Genomic DNA, 23,485 nt, shown 5'->3' with positions numbered 1-23,485 from the left:
GGTCGTATTTCTGATGTACTGGAAAACTTCAGAGAATACGAAGCGTTAGTAAGTGCGAAGTTCGATAAACGTATATCTCGATTGCGCTGCGATTAAGGTGGTCGAAGAAGAACGGGATACCGGTCGCTTGAAGCATGTCGACGTTAGGCATCGGTTCGTCCGTGAAGAGATTCAGCGGGGAATATAGCGGTTCAGTACATTCGTACCGGTGAGCAGGTAGCGGATATTATGACAAAAGGATTGCCAGTAAGTGCGTTCCAGAAGCATCGAGCCAGCCTGGGGTTGGCACGTTCCGGACATTGAGCGGGGGTGTTGGGATAGGCAATATCCCAACACCCCCGCTCAATGTCCGGAACGTGCCAACCCCAGGCTGGCTCGATGCTTCTGGAACGCACTTACTGGCAATCCTTTTGTCATAATATCCGCTACCTGCTCGCCGGTACGGATGTACTGAACCGCTATATTCCCCCGCTGAATCTCTTCTATATCCGTCATTTCGAACTCGTTTGCTAGGCACCGCTTCACCACCTCAACCGCCTTCAGTTGACGTCCTGACGATCCCATTACAGAATCAAAACAAAACTCCAAATAAGGTTGCCAGTAGTGTGTGATTTGACGCCAGCAGGGTTGCTTGAAGTTCAAATTAGAAAATGAACCCCGTTAGTTTGCATGAGGTATCGTTCAAACCAACGGGGGTAGACGGTAAATACAGAAAAATCATTACTCAACGTGCAGCTTAAGATCAAACTCAACGATTCAACACGTTTCCGTCATGTTATTTTCAGAAAAATTACATAATGTCTTTAAAACTCCGCTATGTTAAAAAAAACCTTATTTACACTTAATTTCACCGAGTGAATTAATGCATTTAACTTCCAATTAATGCACAGTTTGAGTGGCGCCTTGGTGGCGCACTTATTTTTTGTCATTATCACGGTCACATTCATCACAAATCTCCCGTGGCATGTCTTCTAACACGTATTAAATAGGAAATCAAATATAAATTCCAGATAGGCATATTTCCAATTGATGGCAGGATAAACCTTGGGATAAACAACCAAGTGAACCATTGTGAAAAATAATCAAAACAAATATTTGACAAGTCAGAATATGTTTTTTTAGAAGGTTGTATCGGGGATACAATAAAACTATGATACAACCCGAAATCCTGAACCGGTTTGCATACGAAGTCCTGTAGATCATGACAAGACTGAGCCAACTAGCCAGATCGTGGGCTTTTGGATGCATATAAGAGTTCGAGATGACTTTCAAGTCGGCATCATTGGTCTTGGGTAAAGTGACCAGACGTCCTGGATTGTGCGGGACAGTCCCGGATTCAAGCAGCCTGCCCCGCATTTACAAGCGTCCCGGAAACGTCCCGGATTTAAACAATTAAGCAATTATATTCATGTTAAACATTTTTAAAATAAACTTCTATCTTTCCTAGCTGATTAAAAAAAAGAATTCTACTTAAGATATTACTTATATTATCCCTTTTTGATTTTCCATGCATAAAATCATTTCCATTTCGTGTTGTTTAATGTATGTTTTAAAGTTTTCGATATTCTAAAGTCCGTTCTGCCTGATCAAAAGTATTATTCTGTGAATTTCGAAAAATCTGAAACTTCTGACATTTTTGGGATATTTCGAAATTGGTACAATGGTGTTGTTTCCCGCGTAATGTTGTCAATAAGTGTCAATAAATATAGAACAGGCACTCCAATTGTTAATTTTGTACTGTGTCTTTTTTTTTTCATTACTTCTTTGTAGTTACGTAGCCAGGGGGAGGGGATTTCGAGCTATGCCTCCCTCTGAGCCTAAATTTTTGGAACAAATTTTTAGTTTGAACCCCTTTCTAACTAAAAAATTTCACGATAGCACTGATATAGGGAAAATTACCTATTCTCGGCCGTTTTGCTTTTTTCGTCTTGTGGAGTTTTTTGAAACCTATTGAACTTAGAGTTGGCCTCAAATCCTTCCCAACCAATGTGAATTATATGGCCAAGTTTCAGGCAATTTGACTGACAAAAACCCCCCATGACGAAGAGAACAAACCAGCCGATAATACCCAATGTCACCATATATATATAAATTTTTGGAACAAACTTTTATCTTGTACCGACTTTTCGAACCCTCTAAGCAGAATACCCTCTATGAATGAGTGTAATCAGTTTCGTACCTTTTAATTCCGCCCTATGTTGCTTATCCTTTGACAGATACGCGTATTTGGATAACTGACACTGAGGAAGATTACAAGTGGTAGTCGAAATACGCGTATCTGTCAAAGGATAAGCAACATAGGGCGGAATTAAAAGGTACGAAACTGATTACACTCATTCATACAAACTTTTAGTTTGAACCCCTTTCTAACTAAAAAATTTCGCGATAGCACTGATATACGCACTGTTTACGCAATGTGATTATTAAATTTAAAAAATCGAAAACCTGCCCCAAATTTAGTTCTTACTGGAAGAAACTTACGTATGTTTAATGATTAACATGTTGTCCCGCATTAGAGCAAAATATATCTGGTCACTTTAGTCTTGGGGCAAGACACTGTGCAAACGTGAGCAACTCTGAGAAATTTTGAACAACTCTATTCGAAATATTGTGGATTTACCGGCTACTTGTATTCTACCGGTCGCTTTAGTATGGCCTCAAAAGTAGCCGTTTTGTAAAAAGAGTAACTTAAAAATTATTTTAAACATTTTTATTGTATGCGCTGTTTCTCCTTGCCACTAGCTACTCAGCGACATTCATTTTTTTGACAATCAAGTTGATTTTTATATGAAAACGGCTACTTTGTAACGGCTACCCAACCCGGGTAAAAACTAACCATAGGGTGTTTGGTGAAAACCATTCCTGCACCATACAATGTACCAGTTACAATAAAGTGTATTGCAATGAAATGGTTCGCTATACTATACATTTACATTGGATTTTTATGTAACAATATATCATACTGTTTTTCTTACGTTTGAACCATTCACTTTTGCGAAACATTATTTTTCCGTGAATTTTTAATTATTTATTCAGTTTGAGATTTTGTTGATGTTTTTCACTTTTTCCATGCAAAGGAAAGGAAAGAAAGAGAAAAAAAGTGAATAAGTTGAAACATCAATTTAAAGTCAATAACATGTTTAAATCAGTGGTAAACCAGATGTCCTAAGAACTGCAGGTCCAAGCAGGGGTCCAAAAGATATGGCGGGCTAGGTGTGTAGAGTGCGATGAGAGAAATACGAATGCAGTCCAACCCGGAAAGATGCAGGTCACCGTATGCATTACCGTAAATCAGTGGATGAGTTCAACTCTAGTCTTTCGGTATTTGCATTTAGGGGAGTTTTCTCCTCTTCTCTCATGTGAACTTGCTTTCGACCACAATCGAATCAAATGCGATTGACAAACTTTATGTTTGACGCAGAGCCATCTTTAACATATGGACTGGACTGAACACTGGAAGGACTTCTAATATAGGTTCGTCTGCGGGTTTGCTTTTTAACCTAACTTATATTTGAATCGAACTTGACAGTTTTCTCATGAGTTGTTATGTATTTCAAACTTTAGTCAAAATGGTGCCTCAATATTGCAATAACGGTTAAGCACACTGTAATGATACTTACCCAACCCAACTAACAATCACTCATTTAACAGGCACCATTATGACGAATTAATTCAGCATGATGTTGAATAACATTTGAACTATTTTCACGTACAACCTATGTTCGGGTTTTGTTCACACAAATTTGGAGAAGTTATAAAGCATCATGTTGTGCACCAACTTATTTTTTTGTTTTTCAAAGCGTTTTACAAATGTACAAGAAAGTTGTTATTAAGCTTTGGCAAAAATGACTGAAAATAAATAAAATGCAAAAATGTTGAACTCTCACGAGAGTAATTATTTGCTCTCATGTTGAGAACATCTAGGGTATAGCGCTCTTGGGCGGTGGCTTCTATATTCGTCTGTTTGCCATTACAACTCAGTCAATTTTGAACCAATTGACTTGAAATGTTGTACACGGGTAAAAACTATACCTTTCTCACTGCATTCCAATAATTGTGTCAATTGGTTCAAATTTGACTGAGTTATAGTGGCAAACAGACGAATATAGAAGCCACCGCCCAAGTGGCACGATTCCCTATTATGAAATAAGAATTACATATAAAATTACCTAAATATGGATTAGAGCTCGAGACCTGTCGATTGCCAGCCGCATGCCTTCCTATCTGCGCCATCCTAGAGATGGTGAGATGCAGCACCAAAAGCAAAACATAATCTTCCCATGACTCAATAATGATCACTCCTGAACTTGTGTTCAGCAGTGGTGAATTAGCACAGCAGTGGTAATCAACTGAACAACGCCTTATACTTCAACCGCTGTTCAACTCAAAACACGTGTTTTCCATTCTGATTTCGCTGTCAGTATTTTTATCGCACGGTGAGAAAACTTGCATCGAATGCGGCCAAAAAGTGTTGGTCCTTATTGAAGATATTGTTTCCAGACGAACTAATTGCGATATGAAAATGTTTTTATTTTTATTAATAAATATCGATCTTTAAAAATGTATGACAATATGTGGTGCGGTATGGTCTTGGACATGGTGCATTCACAGCATCTGTTCAGGTAATCTACTCATGCTCAGTCGAAGATCCGTTAAGAAATTTTGTTATTTATGCTTTTGTCATGGAATCTTGAAATTATGTTCAATAAATAGTGCATAAAGATGTCTAGGGATACTTGAAATTTGTCGATTTATGAATGCTGTTTGGTTATCTAGGTGACTGTGGGAACAATATTCAGTAAATACGACAGCACTGAAATGTCAAATGCATCGATCCAAGCGTCTCGTACAATCGAACTGCTGCAGAAGATTAAAAATATATAATAATCAAGGTACAAGATATCTTGTCACAGACTAATAATAATAAATAAATGCCTCATTTTCACGTTCATTACGTCTCTTGGCACTCAATGTTAAACTACATAATTCTAATCCGTTTTATTTTATGTGATTCGTTTAAAATTTTGGTTCAGTGATAACTTGGTTGTCTAAACAGCTTTAGCCATGATTTATCCCATAATCCGAACAAAATTTCGAGTCAAACTATAACGGGCTGAAGGCGTTTATTTGACAAGTGAAAGGCACATTGTTCAGGAGCATATGCTTATCGATACATCAGCCTAATAAGATGCAGACAAATGTTTTGTTAAACTATGTTGTTAAGGAATCAATGCTTGTCGAATGAATTTATTGTTAAACTTTAGAAAAGTGTTTTAATTGATCATTGTTGATACCGATGAGGAAAGTCGAACATTGACTATTTTCTCAATTGAAAAATCATTGAAACAGTAATGTGTAGAGCATAATTTTAGTTCAGCTATCATTACCATTATTAAGCAACAATTCAGCAAGCTTGCTTGTTTATGACTTGCAATTGTTAGTTCCCAACTAACAATTGCAAGTCACAAACAAGCAAGCTTGCTGAATTGTTGCTTAACAATGGTAATGATTGCTGAACTAAAATTATGCTCAACACGTAACTGTTTAAATGATTTTTCAATTGAGAAAATAGTCAATGTTCGACTTTCCTCATTGGTATCAACAATGATAAATTAAAACACTTTTCAAAAGTTTAACAAGAAATTTATTCGACATGCATTGATTCTTTAACAAAAGAGTTTAACAAAACATTTGTCTGCATCTTATTAAGCTGATGTATCGATAAGCATATGATCCTGAACAATGTGCTTTTCACTTGTCAAATAAACGCCTTCAGCCCGTCATTGTTTGACTCGGAACTTTGTTCGGATTATGGGATAAATCATGGCTAAAACTGTTTAGACATCCATGTTAATAAAGAACCAAAATTTTAAACGAATCACATAAAATAAAACAGAATAGAATTATTTTAACAAGAGACGTAATCAACGTAAAAATGAGGCATTTATCTATTATTATTAGTATGTAACAAGATATCTTGTACCTTGATTATTATACATATTTTTGTATAATTATTAAGCAACAATTCAGCAAGCTTGCTTGTTTATGACTTGCAATTGTTAGTTCCCAACTAACAATTGCAAGTCACAAACAAGCAAGCTTGCTGAATTGTTGCTTAACAATGGTAATGATTGCTGAACTTAAATTATGCTCAACACGTAACTGTTTAAATGATTTTTCAATTGAGAAAATAGTCAGTGTTCGACTTTCCTCATTGGTATCAACAATGATAAATTAAAACACTTTTCAAAAGTTTAACAAGAAATTTATTCGACATGCATTGATTCTTTAACAAAAGAGTTTAACAAAACATTTGTCTGCATCTTATTAAGCTGATGTATCGATAAGCATATGATCCTGAACAATGTGCTTTTCACTTGTCAAATAAACGCCTTCAGCCCGTCATTGTTTGACTCGGAACTTTGTTCGGATTATGGGATAAATCATGGCTAAAACTGTTTAGACATCCATGTTAATAAAGAACCAAAATTTTAAACGAATCACATAAAATAAAACAGAATAGAATTATTTTAACAAGAGACGTAATCAACGTAAAAATGAGGCATTTATCTATTATTATTAGTATGTAACAAGATATCTTGTACCTTGATTATTATACATATTTTTTATCTTCCGCAGCAGTTCGATTGTACGAGACGCTCGATGCATTTGACATTTCAGTGCTGAATATTGTTCCCGCAGTCACCTAGATACAAACAGCATTCAGAAATCGACAAATTTTAAGTACCCTAAACATTCTTATGCACTATTTATTGAACGTAATATCAAGATTCCATGACAAAAGCATAAATAAAAAGATGCTTGACGGAACTTCGACTGAGCATGAGTAGATTACCTGAACAGATGCTTTGAATGCACAACGTCCAAGACCATACCGCACCACATATTGTCATACATTTTGAAAGATCGATATTTAATAATAAAAATAAAAACATATTCATATCGCAATTAGTTCGTCTGGAAACAATATCTTCAATAAGGACCAACACTTTTTGGCCACATTTGATACACGTTTTCTCACCGTGCGATAAAAATACTGACAGCGAAATCAGAATGGAAACACGTGTTTTGGGCTGAACAGCTGTTGAAGTATAAGGCGTTGTTCAGTTGATTACCATGTGCTGTGCTAATTCACCACTGCTGAACACAAGTTCAGGAGTGATCATTATTGAGTCATGGGAAGATTATGTTTTGCTTTGGGTGCTGCATCTCACCATCTCTAGGATAGCGCAGATAGGAAAGCATGCGGCTGGCAATCGGCAGGTCTCGAGTTCTAATCTGGATTTAGGTAATTTTATATGTAATTCTTATTTCATAATAGGTGTTCTCAACATGAGAGCAAATAATTACTCTCGTGAGAGTTCAACATTTTTGCATTTTATTTATTTTCAGTCATTTTTGCCAAAGCTGAATAACAACTTTCTTGTACATTTGTAAAACGTTTTGAACAACAACAAAATAAGCTGGTGCACAACATGATGCTTTACAACTTCTCCAAATTTGTGTGAACAAAACCCGAACATAGGTTGTACGTGAAAATAATTCAAATGTTATTCAACATTATGCTGAATTAATTCGTCATAGTGGTGCCTGTTAAATTAGTGATTGTTAGTTGGGTAAGCTTCAACTGTTAATGCAATCAGAGACTACTCAGACTTAGACGTGGGCGATCCTATATATGAAGGGTTATCCAAAACGCTCTGGAGAATTACCAAAGCGCATTCTAATAAATCCAGTAAACCTAAGGTGCCATTAACAGGAGGAAAATGACAAGATAATATAACAATATATGGTTTATGTAATGTAAAACAATACAACATAACAAAAGAGAACCATTCCAAAACCATTTGATTAAATGTATAACCAGTAGTGAAATTACAATTAAAAACAATTTATTTGCGGTACATTTTATTGTTTGAAATCATTCATGTACCATACAATGTACAGTATATTTAAACCCACGTATCAGTATTTTGAACAATTCATTAACAATAAAATGTATGGTTTTGCAAAAAAATATATACCGTCGTGCGGGGCTTCTTTATACACTTTTTCATGATTTTTCAACTTTATGACATTATAACTCCCAGAGTAGTGAATGGATTTCCAAAATTTTTAGACATAATAATCGTGAGTATGTATGTAGGATGTATGCAAAATTTGAACTAAATCCATCAATAAACAAAAAAGTTGTTCATACACCAATCGGACACATGTCATATAGAACCGGATGGGGGCTACTTTGGACATTGTTATCTATAACAATACTGCTTTTCAAATTCTAGGGTTATTTAGAAAACTACTTTGTACCAATACTGTAGTATACTGTATCTTACATAATTTCAATAAAAATATGCGTTTTAAGAAGGTTCTGTGCTACCTTTGGTATTATGAGCAGCATGATATTGCTGTATAGATAGCCTGAAAAAAGGGACCATCAATCCTTTATTTAGGTGAAACGGTCATTTACAATGTATAACGATACAAATATTCGATTGTATATGCTACGTTGATACATTTTGAATGAATTGATCAACCCTTTGAAATTTATGAACTCTAGCAACAATGCTTACAGACCAAATGTTCTGTTACGTTATGTATATTTAATTGGTTTATTCGATGTTTTTTCGCGTCCTGACAAGCAATAAACGGTCTGTTTGAAAAATAATTTCAACCAAATGAAGCGAAAACTATTGCTTCACAATAGTCCCAAAGACATCAAACAGATTTGAACCATATTTTGAATTCAAAAAATCCATATTCAAAAGTGTCCAAAGTAGCCCCGCATTTCAAAAGTAGCCCCGCACGACGGTATGGAGAAAAATATTTTTTTATATTGTTACGATACTTAACAACCCGTATAATATATTGTAAAAATCTTATTTACAATTCACGGTATGGTGTTTACGTTACATCTTATTGTTTTTGTATTTTTATTTTTACAGTGGTGTCTATTGTAAAAATATGGTTCTAAATAGTTCTGTTACAATACAACGTTCGGTTTTTCTACTGTATTTTTTATTCGGGAAGTAACCGGTAGAATACAAATAGCCGGTAAATCCACAATATTTCCATTGTATTCCGTTGTTTCCCTTCAGCATATGTAACACTTGGATTTGAAACTAATGCCAGGTTATGAGCGCTTGCACACTGACGTCATCATTGTCTCCTTCTCTTTTTTTCTTTCGGCGTCGGTCCATAAAGCCGTCCTTGCCCTAAAAAATTTTTTTTTGAGGGCAATGTTTACAAATCGTATGAGAATTCGATGAGGTTAAGTTTTTGCTGCAAGCCTCTATACAGTCCCGATTCGTTCGTTGGCGGCTCATTAGATGGGCTGTCTCGTTGGTTGAATGTTCACTGGTTGGGGCAAAACGGGCAAAACCCAACTAAAAAGCACAGTCAATGTCAAAATCGATGTCAAAACGAGTTTGACGTCTGACCCTCGTAGCATCGCAGCTCCTATATACAGGACGTCTGTGTAAGTATGCGAGTGTTTCGTGACGTATTTCACGTCAGTTGTGTTTGTCTTCTTGGAGCAAGACACTGTTCAAACGGGAGTAATTCTGAGAAATTGTGAGCAACCTAGGGATCATTCCATATGAAGCGACCGCAAGGGGCAAGACAGAGATAACGAGAGAAAATCTGAGTATGAAGTGTTGCTCAGAATTCCTCACAATTCCTCAGGATTTCTCCCGTTTGCACCAAAGTGTAACCTGGCATCAGTTTCAAAACCAAAAGTGTTACATGTGCTGAAGGAAAACAACGGAATACAATGGAAATATTTCAAACAGAGCTGTTATGCGCCTCCGCGGTGGCCGATCGAGCGGTTCACGCAAATGCTGGACCGCTTAACGACCGTGCTAACAGGGCGAAGGCCGGTGGTAATAGCGGGTGACTTTAATGCCTGGGTTGTGGAATGGGGAAGCCGTTTCACGAACCAGCGGGGTCAGATCCTGCTAGAAACACTGGCCATCTTAGATGTCGACTTGGCTAACGTCGGTACCAAGAGTACCTATAGTCGAAATGGAGCGGAGTCAATTATTGACGTGACCTTTTGTAGTCCTGGCCTAACAAGTAGTTCGAACTGGAGAGTAGATGATGGCTACACTCACAGCGACCACCTGGCGGTTCGCTACAGTATCGACTACAACAACAGCAGACAGCGGATAGGAGAAGAGGCGGCTAGGCCAAGGCCAAGCCCTCGTAGGTGGAAGACATCATACTTCGACGAAGAGGTATTTAGGGAAGCGCTCCGCCGTGAGCGAAACTTACTCGGTTTAGACGGCGACGAGCTGGTAGCGGTGCTCTCACGTGCGTGTGATGCGACCATGCCTAGGAGAGTCCACCCTAGAAATGGGAGGCCACCGGCTTACTGGTGGACCGACGCGATTGCGGACCTGCGCCGCGCCTGCCTACGGGCTAGGCGGCGGATGCAGCGAGCACGATCAGAGGAAGAGCGAAACGAACGGCGGGTGGTGTTCGCCGCTGCAAAAGCCGCGCTCAAGACCGAGATAAGAGCAAGCAAGAAGGCCTGCTTTGAGGGTCTCTGTCAGAGTGCCAATACGACCCCGTGGGGTGATGCCTACAGGATCGTTATGGCCAAGACGAGAGGTGTGATGGCTCCTACAGAGCAATCTCCAGAGATGTTGGAGGGGATCATTGGAGGACTTTTTCCGCGTCATGATCCTAGTCCTTGGCCTCCTTTCGTAGGACAGCCGGGGACTGGGGCTGGCGATGAGGAAAGGGTCACCGATGTGGAACTTGCGGGGATAGCTAAGTCCCTTAGCGTAGGTAAGGCCCCAGGTCCGGACGGAGTTCCGAACCTGGCCTTAAAAGTAGCTATTGCAGAAGCTCCCGAGATGTTCAGGTCTGCTATGCAGAAATGCCTGGACGAGGGAGTTTTCCCAGAAGCTTGGAAGAGGCAGAGCCTGGTTCTATTGCCAAAGGCGGGGAAACCACCCGGAGACCCGTCGGCATATAGACCAATATGCTTGATTGACACGGCGGGGAAGGTGCTCGAAAAGATCATCCTCAATAGAATGTTGAAGTTCACTGAGGGCGTAAATGGTCTCTCGAGCAACCAGTATGGCTTCCGGAAGGGGAGGTCCACCGTAGACGATATCTTGTCGGTTACAAAAACCGCCGAGAAAGCACTCGAGCCTAAGAGGAGGGGAATTCGCTTTTGCGGGGTAGTGACTCTGGATGTAAGGAATGCATTTAATAGCGCCAGTTGGGCTGCTATTGCGGATGCGCTCTTGCATCTGGGGATACCGGAGTACTTGTACAAGATTCTCGGAAGCTACTTCCAGAATCGCGTACTAGTATACGACACGGAGGTGGGTCGGAAGTGCTTTCACATAACCTCAGGAGTCCCGCAAGGTTCCATCCTGGGTCCGGTGTTATGGAATGTCATGTACGACGAGGTGTTGAGGTTAGAGTACCCAGTGGGAGTGGTGATTGTCGGATTTGCCGACGATATTACGCTCGAAGTCTACGGTGAAACGATCGAGGAGGTGAAGTTGACTACCGACCACTCGATCAAGGTTGTGGAGGCGTGGATGCGGTCCAGAAAACTGGAGCTGGCTCACCACAAGACAGAGGTGACGGTTGTGAACAACATGCAGTCGGCGCAGCAGACGGAGATCAGTGTAGGAGAGTGCACTATCCTGTCGAAGCGCTCTGTCAAGCACTTGGGCGTGATGATCGACGATAAGCTTACCTTCGGTAGCCACGTCGACTATGCCTGTAAAAGAGCCTCCACAGCTATTGCGGCACTGTCCCGGATGATGTCCAATAGCTCAGCGGTGTACGCCAGTAAGCGCAAGCTTCTGGCTAGTGTTGCTACGTCCATACTTAGGTATGGCGGCCCGGCGTGGGGTACCGCGCTAAGTACTGAATGCTACCGACGGAAGCTGGAAAGTACTTACAGGCTTATGTATCTGAGGGTTGCAAGCGCGTACCGTACCGTGTCACACGACGCTCTCTGTGTCATTACTGGTATGGTGCCTATCAGCATTCTTATCAGTGAGGACATGGAGTGCTTCGAAATGCGCGGCACAAGAGGCATACGCAAAACTGTCAGGATGGCCTCTATGGTCAAATGGCAGCGCGCGTGGGACAGTTCCACCAAAGGAAGGTGGACCCATAGGTTGATACCGAGGGTAGATAGTTGGATTAATAGGCGCCATGGGGAAGTTTCATTCCACCTGACACAGGTCCTTACAGGTCATGGTTGCTTCCGACAGTATCTACACCGTTTCGGGCATGCGGATTCTCCCGAATGCCCAGTGTGCAATGGTTTAGAGGAAACGGCGGAACACGTGTTGTTCGTGTGCCCGCGTTTTCGCACAATGCGTGACCGCATGCTTGCCACATGCGGGGAGGACACAACTCCGGACAACTTGGTCCAGAGAATGTGTAGGGATGAGATTAGCTGGAATGCCGTTTCAACGGCAATCACCCATATCGTCTGGGAGCTACAAAGGAGGTGGCGCGTGGACTCGGAGAATGGCTAGTCCAGATGCAGTACAAGAGGTGGTCCAGGGGTTCGAAGTCGGCTTCGTAGGTCATACCGGTGCCCTGCGGTCGAGATCGACCCTTACAGCGATTAAGTGGCCGCGGAGAGGAAGTCCCGGTAGCGGTGCTGTCGTGGCGTCAGTCTACTGGGTTGGATCTGAGCCCGCGGTTGGAAAGGGGTCCCCGGCAAGGGTCGGGGTAGGTGAGACCCTGCTGTCTGCAACCTACGGATGCAGCTGATAAGGCCTGAAGGGTAGTGATACCATAGACTAATTTCAAGACCTCGATGTACCAAAGAAAACGATCAAATTTTCGGTGACCAGTCTGGTACCCAATAAATATTCATAACCGTGTATTTTTTTCCGTGTAAAATGCCTTTTGTGTAAATTTTATTTAGCGTGTTACACTGATCTGACAGCTCTGACAGTAAGGGACTAAACATAAATTACGTAAAGTGAGTACCGAGGATTGTTCACAATCTGCGAACTTGACTGCGGAAAAAATTGCGACCATGACGCCGCTGGTGATACCCTTGCCTTCAGCAGGTCAGATCGGGTTGCATGTGGGCATCAGTTCTTGAGGTCCGCTCAGCAGTAGGGCGCGGGCGGGGTTGACCCTGCCCGCCTTCCGAGGACAAAGGGAGTGGCGAGGACCACTCGGGAAACTGGCTAAGCGCCAGCATGCTATCGTGATGGACTCTCCAGTGCGAGTCATCGATGTTCGTTGCTGCTAGGCTACGGCAGCTAACCTTGAGGGTGCGATATGCACTAGCCCCTCTCTGAAGCAATACCTTCTTGGTGGTTCCGGAGAGACGTAGGGTTTGGCGACCATAGGAATGTGTTTTAGTGGGTCGAGGAGAGAGTAGTCCTGGCTTCTACCGGCATTGTAGAAGACGGCCTCATCCCCACACTACCCTAACCTTCCTGTTAGGGTGTCTGATGAGCAGATTTATCCCCCTATGGTTTAGAAGGAAAAAAAAACAGAGTTGTTCAGAACAGAGAAGTTGTTATAGAGATGCGCGAAGACTGAAACCAAAGGTTCCAATTGGGTTGTTTAGTGAATAAAATACTGCTATTTTTAATAGCCTAATCGAAAGAGCTAATTTTTCTGAGTATAACGCGATTTTACTGGATTTCAATACCTTTGTTTTGATGGTCAAATTAACAAAAGAGGTTTAACTTTCGTTGATAGAATGACAGTTCAATCGATAAAATGACAGTTCGACCAGAACAAAAAAAATTTCCCCATACAAACTTTAAATGCATTTTAAAAATAGTTCCCGGACTCCAAAAATTATGAAATGTTGGATTTCGACCAATTTTTGGGTGGAGAATCTGATTATGAAATAATCTGGATACCCCTAAAGAACCCGTCAAACGCGGTCCCAATCGAGCAAATTCAAGGAAGTAGAAAAACATGGGAAACAAAGCGCAAGATGAAAGCACATGAAAGTGTGTTAGTGCAAAGCATGACGTCACTTGTATGCTTGACATCTTATGGGCAGATCAAACTAATACGCACGCGAAAATATAATTTTGTTCACCGCAAAAAATGATTGTTATTGGGCGTGATGTAAATAAACATAACCAAAATCCTCTTCGCGCATCTCTATAACAACTTCTCTGGTTCAGAATTTCTCAGTGTTGCTCACGTTTGCACAGTTTCTTGCCCCAAAGGAAGATTCAAAAATTACGTCCATCGTTTTTCGGGATTTCTAGACCCCCCCCCCCTCTGTCACGCAATTTCCCTATACCCAATACACGTACTGTCACACTTTTCTAACCACCCCCCCCCCCCCCCCCAAATGTTAGACGCAATTTTTGAACGTTCCCCAAGGAGTAAACCTGGAGCAAGACACTGTTCAAACGGGAGTAATTCTGAGAAATATGCCTTTTCATTTGACGTCTTAAATCAGCTGATTGTTCAGGCGTTTGACAGTTCTTCTATGAAGATGACACGTTCGTGTTAGCAGCTGTTGTTCAAGCTTTGTAAACAAATGCATGCACGGATCTGTCACATGAAAAGGCCTATTCTGAGCAACCTATTTGAAATATGCCCATTGAGAGCCGATGCACACGAGCGTTACTTGACGCTGCGTGAATTCACGCTGCGTCGCCGCAGCGTTCCTGTGGGGCATGCGTTGACATTGCGTGACGCACACGGTGCGGCGCGGTTGCGGTGCGGTAGCGTTGCGTTCTCGTGTGCATCCTCCCATTTGATTGTGTGTAACTCAGGACGCACTTGCGTGCACGCTCTCGGCTCTGAATTTCATTGTTTTCCTTCAGCACATGCAACACTATTGGATTTGAAACTGATGTCAGGTTGCATTTCGGTGCAAGTGGAAGAAAACCTGAGGAATTGTGAGGAATTCTGAGTAAAGTGCCCCACACAATGCATACGTTTGCGTGTGCGTGACAGTAGTTTGACACATTTCCCATGGGAAAACTGTCAAAAAAACGCAAACCTCGACGGAACGGACGCTATGTGCTCCAGGCTTAACATTTCGAACTCAGATTTTCTCTCGTGAGCTCTGTCTTGCCCCTTGGGATAAGACACTGTTCAAACGAGAGCAATTCTGAGAAATTGTGCACGCTAACCTGAAACTACCCTTCGCCTGGGTCGATTCTACCCGGATTTTCATGTTGTTGGCAGTTGTCAAAATCCGGGTAACCCGAAAACCCAGATTTCTTGAATCTGGGTACAGATCTGGGTAATCGGCACTTTGTCACTTTCCGGCTTGAGAATATGGCAGCGGTCAGGAGAACGCTGGAAATTATGGATGTTTCGACGACAAATATGAGGATAAATGACGGAAAAACAGTGAAAATCTTCTGGAGAACTGTTTTCCTGCATCAGGTATGTAAACAGCACATGGGAATTGGGAACTTTTTATAAAAAATCTAAATTTGAAATAAATTAACAAAATCAAGGCCCCGGAGGAGCTGGGTACCGGTTACCCAGATTTTGCCACCAGCATCAGTAACCCAGATTTGAGTAAAGGTGCCTTTACTCAGATTAGAGTAACTGCATAGACTAACTGCAGTCTTGCTCAATCTGGGTCGCTTTGACACCAATCTGGGTAACTGAGGGTTAGCGTGTGAGCAACCTATTTGAAATATTTCCATTGAATTTCATTGTTCTCCTTCAGCACATGCAACACTATTGGATTTGAAACTGATGCCAGGTTACACTTCGGTGCAAACGGGAGACAACCTGAGGAATTGTCAGGAATTCTGAGTAACATTTCGAACTCAGATTTTCTCTCGTGAGCTCTGTCTTGCCCCTAGAGAATTCCTCACAATTCCTCAGGATTTCTCCCGTTTGCACCAAAGTGTAACCTGGCATCATTTGACGTTAATTGACGCTGCGGTCCTGTGAGGCTTGCGTTTACATTGCGTGCTGCACACGGTGCGGCGCGGTAGCGTTGCGTTCTCGTGTGCATCCTCCCATTTGATTATGTGTAACTCAGGACGCACTTGCGTGCACGTGCCGCCCGTATGTAGGGGCTCTTGGTTATCGTTTATGCGAGTGTCTTGCCCCTTGGGTCAATGGGGTTCGAACGCAGATTTTCTTTCGTTGTCTCCCAAGTAACCACTAAGCCGTAAAAATGGCATTAAGTAGTGACGGCAGAGTCGAGGTGGAAATGCAGCGGAATGGCCAACGGGAATTCGGAGCACCGACGGAGAAAACTAACGCGCGGATTGAACAACTACTAAACGTGTTTTTATTGAGCGATCGTGTTTTACATCTGTCTGTAGGTTTTCTATTCTCAACTGACTAAACGTCAACAAGGGATCAAAGTAGGTATAAGCATTGAAGGTAGGGTTAACAAAAGGGAATCAAGAGTAATTATAGATGAGGTATGCATTGCCCATTCGACACTCCCCCTCAATGATAACTCATCCCTTGTCCTCCATCAAACCGAGTTGTTCCGTGAACTCCCGGTGTTTTTGTGGTCCAAGCGAATTTGTCATAACATCTGCCAACATACGATCGGTGGGGCAGTACTCCAATCGTATTTCTCGCTTCTCGCATAGTTCCTGCACAAACCGCTCGCGTGTGTCGATGTGCTTGCTTCGGCGACTCTTCCTCTCGGACCGCACGAACAACAAGCACCCCTGGTTGTCCTCCTTCACGAGGGTGGGTTCGTGTTGCACTTCTCCTAGGTCACGGAGCAGTTGACGGAGCCACAGAGCTTCCTGGCACGCCTCGCTGAGGGCCAGGTACTCTGCCTCCATGGAAGATAAAGTGACGCTTGACTGGCGGCGGCTTGTCCAGGATATTGACCCGCCTCCGAATTGGAAGACTATTCCGGACGTGGAACGTCTGCTGCCGACGTCTCCCGCCCAGTCGGAGTCGGATTAGCAGATGAGGCCCTGTTTGCTGTCTCCTCCTAACTGCAGTCGATGAAACTTGGTCGCTTTCAAGTAGCGGAGTGCCCGCTTGGCAGCTGTCCAATCGCACTCACGGGGTTCGTTGAACTTTCGCCCAAGAATCGCAGCGGTTGCTGCAATGTCTGGCCTTGCTACGACTGCTAAGTACAGGAGTCCGCCTACTAGGCTACGGTACGATGTTGGATCCTTGAACGCTTCTCCGGTATCGGTCACTTTCAAGTAGCCGGCGTCCATCGGCGACTTGGCCGTCTTGCACTCCTCCATCCCGAACATGGTAATCAGCTTCTCGATGTAGTTGCGAAGACTCAGCTTGTAGACACCGCCGACGTGTTGAACCTCTACGCCGAGGAAGTGGCGCACCTCCCCGAGACACGTCAACTCGAAATCCGCTTGCAGGCCTTCACAGATCTTCGCTAACTCGCCTTCGTCCGTAGAAGCGACCAGAAGGTCGTCTACATATACCATCAGGATCACCTTCGCTTTCCCGTCATCCTTTACATACAAACACGGGTCCGCCGCGGCAGCTCGGAACCCATTCTTCGTCAACACTTCGTCCAAACGTTTGTTCTAGCACCGAGCTGATTGGCGTAAGCCATAAATGCTACGTTGGAGCTGGCACACATGGTTCTCCTTACCTTCGGCCTCGAAGCCGGGCGGTTGCCGCATCAGGACGCTTTCCTCGAGGTGCCCATAGAGATACGCTGTCTTTATGTCCAAGTGGACATGTTGTGGTTCGAAGCGATTGTTAGAAATGCCCGAAATGTTGCCTGGCACGTCACAGGAGCGAACACGTCGTGAACGTCGACTCCGGTTCGCTGGGTATACCCCTGGGCAACCAGCCTTACCTTGCACTTCACGATTTGGTTGTTCTCGTACCGTTTTACCTTGTAAATCCACTTTGAGCCGATAACTTTCTGATCCTTCGGCCGCGGAATCAGCTTCCACGTGCCGTTCCGTTGATGAGCGTCGATCTCTTCATCCATCGCCTTCCGCAAAACCGGATCTTGCATGGCCTCTCGATGATCAGTCGGACCTTCCACTGCGCACGCAGCGAATCCAACGGCGTATTCCAAATCGTATTCCTCCAAATATCGTGGTCGTGTTCCTTGAGTGATCCTCCTGGAGCGACGAAATCCGGAACTGGGTTCCTCTTCTTGATCATTAGCTTCATCACTTTCTTCGGGATCCACAGTATCTCGTGCCTCTTCGTTGGCATCTTGTTCCTCCTTCTCTTCTTTGAAGGGAATCACTTCTTCCGGGGTTTTCTTCGGTGCGGCTACTGGTACTCCCACCGACGATGAGCTCAATGAACCGAGCTCAATGAACCGAGCGTCACGGCTCACGGTGATTAAGTCCGTCTCCAAGTCCACGAAGCGATAACCTTTCTGCTCGATCGCGTAGCCGATGAAGGTGAGCTTAGTAGCCTTCCTGTGCATCTTCTTCCTCTTCGTGTCGGGTACGTGAACGAAAGCTTGACTGCCAAATACCCGGAGATGACCAAGTTCTGGCTTCTTTCCCCACCAGAGTTCGTAGGGCGTTTTCGGGACGGAACGGGAGGGAAGCCTGTTGTGTAGGTAGGTGGCTGTGAGGATAGCCTCGCCCCAGAAACGTTTCTCCAGTCCTGCGTCAACTAGCATACTCGTAGCCATCTCCCCAAGCGATCTGTTTTTGCGCTCAGCTACCCCGTTCTGCTGAGGCGAATAGGGGGTAGTGAACTGGGGTCGGATTCCTTCGGCTTTGTAGAAGTCACGCAGTTCCTTATTCACGAACACTCCCCCTCCATCCGAACGCACCACGCACGGTTTGCGCCCAAACAGGTTCTCGACCCATTTGACGTATTCCTTGATGTGGGCGGCGGCCTCCGACTTATGGCGAAGAAGGTATGTTACCGTGAAGCGGCTGAAATCATCCGTGATAGTCAACGCGTGCCGATTACCGCTAGGGGTGGTGCAATCAATCGGCCCGTACACGTCCGTGTGTACTATGTCTAGTACCCGAGACGCTTTCCGGTCAACCACCGGAGGAAACGGAAGCCTGGCCGATTTGCTCTCCATGCAGCACTCACACACCTGTCGCAACCCGCAATCACTCACTTTCATACCTGTCGCCAAATCCTCCTTGACGATTCTCTCCGCAGCAGCCCAGTCACGGTGGCCGAGCCGTCTATGCCATTGGTGCTGGCAATTCACTTTGTGGTACCCCTCGGTTGCAGCCATTGACGCCTCTGCGACTCGCAGGTAGTACAACCCGCCGTGGCGACCCCCAGTCGCGACAATGGTACCGCCAGAATCAATAATATCGCACCCATCCGTATCAAAACTCACCTTAAAGCCTTTTTGGGAGAGCTTACTCACGGAAATGAGGTTCGTCGAAAGAGCAGGAACGAACTTCACCTCGTTGACGTCGATCTTCTGCGTGTTGCCCTCGCCGTCGACGCCGTATACCACACCGGATCCTTCGCCCTGGATCTGCGTCCGCTTTCCATCCGCCAGTGTGATAAAATCACCAGCGAACTGCTTCAAGGATCGAAAGAACGATTTGTCGTTGGCCATGTGGGCGCTCGCCCCACTGTCGATGACCCAGCTGCTATGGGTCGCGTCCGCAACCGTGAACGCAACTCCTCTCGAATCGTTCTGTGCAGCCTTAGCCTTCGCGTTCCTGTCCGATTCCGGCCTCGTCGGATGCCCGTCCTTCTTCTGCTGGTCCGCCAGCAACTTCCGGCAATTGCGCTTCAGGTGTCCAGCCTTCTTGCAATAGTGGCAGGTTCGAGTTTCGTTCCGTGGCCTGCCCTCTGCGGATCGCATCGCCTTTTCCACCTTCACTGTCATGCCCTTCCGTTCGAGGTGGCGGTTGAACTCGTCGACCAGCTTAGCCTTGACGGCATCGAGGGAGATATCCTCATCCGAGCGGCTGTCCAGCGCTGTCACCAGACCATCATACGAGGGAGGAAGACTGCGGAGCAACATGCAGATTTTGGTGTCCTTGTCCAAATTCATGCCTGCTCCGTCGAGGCGGTCGAAAAGATCATCAAAAACTGCCAGATGCTTCTCGACGTCGCCGTTCTCCGCTAGGTTTGTGGAACACAAACGCTTCAGCAACGACACGCGGACGGATCGAGTGGTCTTCTGGTGATAATTCTTCAGGGCACAGTAGACATCACGGGCGTAGGTGCAATCCTTGACCAGCGGGAGCTGGCTGTCGTCGATTAACAAAATCAACGTCGACTTTGCCTTCCGGTCGTTTCGCAGCCAAGCAGTCGTGCGATCCGGCTCCTCCGGAACATCTTCGCTGATCACCTCCCAAAGATTCTCGCGGCACAGCAGCATCTCAATCCGGATCCGCCAAGCTTGCCAGTTCGTCCCGTTGAGTAGGGGAATCGAGAACTTTGTATCTGCCATCACACTTTCGCACTGATGCACTTTTCAAAAGTCACTCAAGTTTTCTTCGAGCTCGTTTGTTTACACGTGCAGGGAACGTAACGGAAAACGAAACGTTTTTCACTGTTTGCTCGGAACACTTCTTCTCATTCGATGAGGAATCACTTCATCTCTTTCGCACTCGCGACGATTCCGATTTCAATCGTCCGGATCGTCCAGACTCTCGCGACGAAGAAACGCACACCCGCGACGCAACGCAAAAAAGCAATTATCCGGCTCTCCCCGGCCGAATCTTTCCGTACGGCGAATCTTCCGTGGCCCCGGCCGCTGGGCACATAACCTGACGGCAGAGTCGAGGTGGAAATGCAGCGGAATGGCCAACGGGAATTCGGAGCACCGACGGAGAAAACTAACGCGTGGATTGAACAATTACTAAACGTGTTTTTATTGAGCGATAAATAGTCGAATAAAAAACATGATTAACAGAGTTGATTAGAACTACAGCGGCCGTTCGCTCGTTGCAAAATGTTTACTTTGCAACGAGCGAATGCCATTCGCTAATTGCAACGTCACTTTGACACTAAAGTGCATCGAAATGCACTGCTAGCATGACTGACAGCACAAATTTGACACTTGATTGCTTTTTAATTGCAAACACGTGTCAAATTTTGCAATTAGCGGACTTGCAACCAAAAAGCGTTGCAATGAGCGGGTTTGCAACGTGCGAACTGCCGCTGTATACGCTGTAATAGAACTGCTCAAGAGCCATTGTTGACGAAATATTCGGCTAATATACGGCCAACTTCAACCTTCCGTACCGAGTCTGGAGTTGAAAGCTGTCAAAATGGAACAAAGAAAAAAATGAAAAAAAGATTTGTTTATCTGCTGTTCTGTTCTTGCATGCGCTCTTAACTGATATTTTTTTGCTGCTGGATCCAGATTCCAGGTGATGTCCTCGAGGTTTCTCTTCGTCGATTGTCGTCGCTTTTGCCGTCTGCTCTATCAGCGCAACATGGATTTGGCACTGCATAGTACAGTATTTGAACCAATCCAAAATTAGAAAACGCATTAATGTTGTGGCCCATCAGACATGATACAATTCGAAATAGACTAAGAAGCTGACCGAATGCAAAGGACGAATGATAAATATATTTATCTTTATTGAAAGAGATTTGCAGCACAGTGTTCTTGGCTGAATCATTTCTAAAGAAAACTTGATAAATTGATGATATTGTTGAAGCGGAGTTTGAATTTGAGGAATAGCCAATCGGTGGCGTTGAAGAAGAAGAGGGATTCAACTTGGGATTCGAGCTAGGGTTTGTTTTTATTGAAACGGTTACTTGAAGAGGTTTTATCGAGCGTTCGAATATATAGTCACAATCTTCGGGGAAACAGAACTCCGTATTTCATTCCGAATGGTAAATGTAATGCTTCTGCCTGCCAGTAACATTATACGAAGCATAAATTACTGCTCAATTTCATCCAAAACTTCTTCATAATCTATCAGCTTTTCTGTTGTTGTTATCGGTGTCCGATGGAAATCTATTTTGATTGACATAAATGTCATGAGTGCTAGACCGTTTAACAGCACTGACAGGTACTATATTCGGCTCAAGAACACAAGGCTAAAAAGCATTACAAGATAACATTATATAACAATATACGGCCTACCCGGATAAAAACTAACCATAGGGTGTATGGTGAAAACCATTCCTGCACCATACTAAACATTTACATTGGATTTTTATGTAACAATATATTATACTGTTTTTCTTACGTTTGAACCATTCACTTTTCCGAAACATTATTTTTCCGTGAATTTTTAATTTTTTCTCGATTATTTCTGGTGTTCGATTTGAATAGATCGTATGTTTGCTGTGATTCCTATGCAGATTCGACCTATTCAAATCGAACACCAGATTTATTCAGTTTAAGATTTTTTCCGTGCTTTGTTTTGTTGATGTTTGTGACTTTTTTGATGCAAAGGAAAGGAAAGAAAAAAAAGTGAATAAGTTGAAACATCAATTTCGAACACGTTTGTTATGCTCGGTTTCATCGCGGGCTCGAGGGCGGGCTAGGTGTGTAGAGTGCGATGAGAGAAATACTAATGCAATGTAGGCCAACCCGGAAAGATGCAGGTCAGATTACCGTAAATCAGTAGATGAGTTCGACACTTCAACACTATTCTTTCTGTATTTGCATTTAGGGGAGTTTTCTCCTCTTCTCTCATGTGAACATGCCTTCGACCACAATCGAATCAAATGCGGTTGACAAACTTTATCTTTGACGTAGAGCCATCTTTAAGAGCAACATTAACGGCGGCTACTATTCGAGCAACCCACGCAGCGCTACCATTTTGACTTAACCACCCTTTTCCACACCGGTAGCAATCAAATTAGTCACCCTGATTCGTATCGGGAGGGCTGTCATATTCCCATAGAATTTTTAGCAGCGCAACTGTCCCGCTACTATATTTGGTCACCCACCCATAGCGCTACTATTTTGCGAGCGCATCCAGCAGCGACCGGTAAAGTTTGCTGCAATGATGGAGGGCTACCAAACGGGGTATAGAAGCGCACCGTTAAAGGTGCTCTAAGAGCACCTTTAACGGTGCGCTTCTATACCCCATTTGGCAGCCCTCCATCATTGCAGCAAACTTTACCGGTCGCTGCTAGATGCGCTCGCAAAATAGTAGCGCTATGGGTGGGTGACCAAATATAGTAGCGGGACAGTTGCGCTGCTAAAAATTCTATGGAAATATGACAGCCCTCCCGATACGAATCAGGGTGATTAATTTGATTGCTGCCGGTGTGGAAAAGGGTGGTTAAGGACGCGTAGTGCGTCATCAGCATCATTGAAAATCTCACTCAAAATTTCAAAGTGATAAAACTCAGTCACCAAAGCGCATATTTGTATGAAAATGTATCATCCCATATGCTCACTCGTGGTGAGTGTGGTGATACTTTTTCTGCTGCGTGCCTGCAGTATTGCCCGGTTTTTATCACTTCAAAAACGCGAGGCAAACAATCATTGAAAATTGAAAAGTCAATGATTCCTATGAAAATTCTGTGATGCACCAAGTCACCTTAAGTCAAAATGGTAGCGCTGCGCGGGTTGCTCGAATAGTAGCCGCCGTTAATGTTGCTCTTAGAACATATGAACTGGACTGAACACTGA

General features: G+C 43.8%; 1 protein-coding gene across 1 annotated transcript; it reads right to left on the bottom strand.

Moving 5' to 3' along the window:
• Positions 1–16,898: 16,898 nt before the first annotated feature.
• LOC134290621 (uncharacterized) lies at positions 16,899–17,597 on the bottom strand. Its single transcript, XM_062857793.1, has 2 exons — positions 17,553–17,597; positions 16,899–17,498 (listed from the first exon to the last, which is right to left on the bottom strand). Exons 1-2 carry the CDS (start codon positions 17,595–17,597, stop codon positions 16,899–16,901), a joined length of 645 nt encoding a protein of 214 aa, XP_062713777.1.
• Between the last annotated feature and the right edge of the window lie 5,888 nt (positions 17,598–23,485).

The sequence above is a fragment of the Aedes albopictus genome, chromosome 3, assembly GCF_035046485.1.
Source record: "Aedes albopictus strain Foshan chromosome 3, AalbF5, whole genome shotgun sequence".
NCBI lineage: Eukaryota > Metazoa > Arthropoda > Insecta > Diptera > Culicidae > Aedes > Aedes albopictus.
The sequence above is the reverse complement of the archived record's forward strand: the minus strand, read 5'-3'. Positions and strand labels throughout refer to the sequence as shown.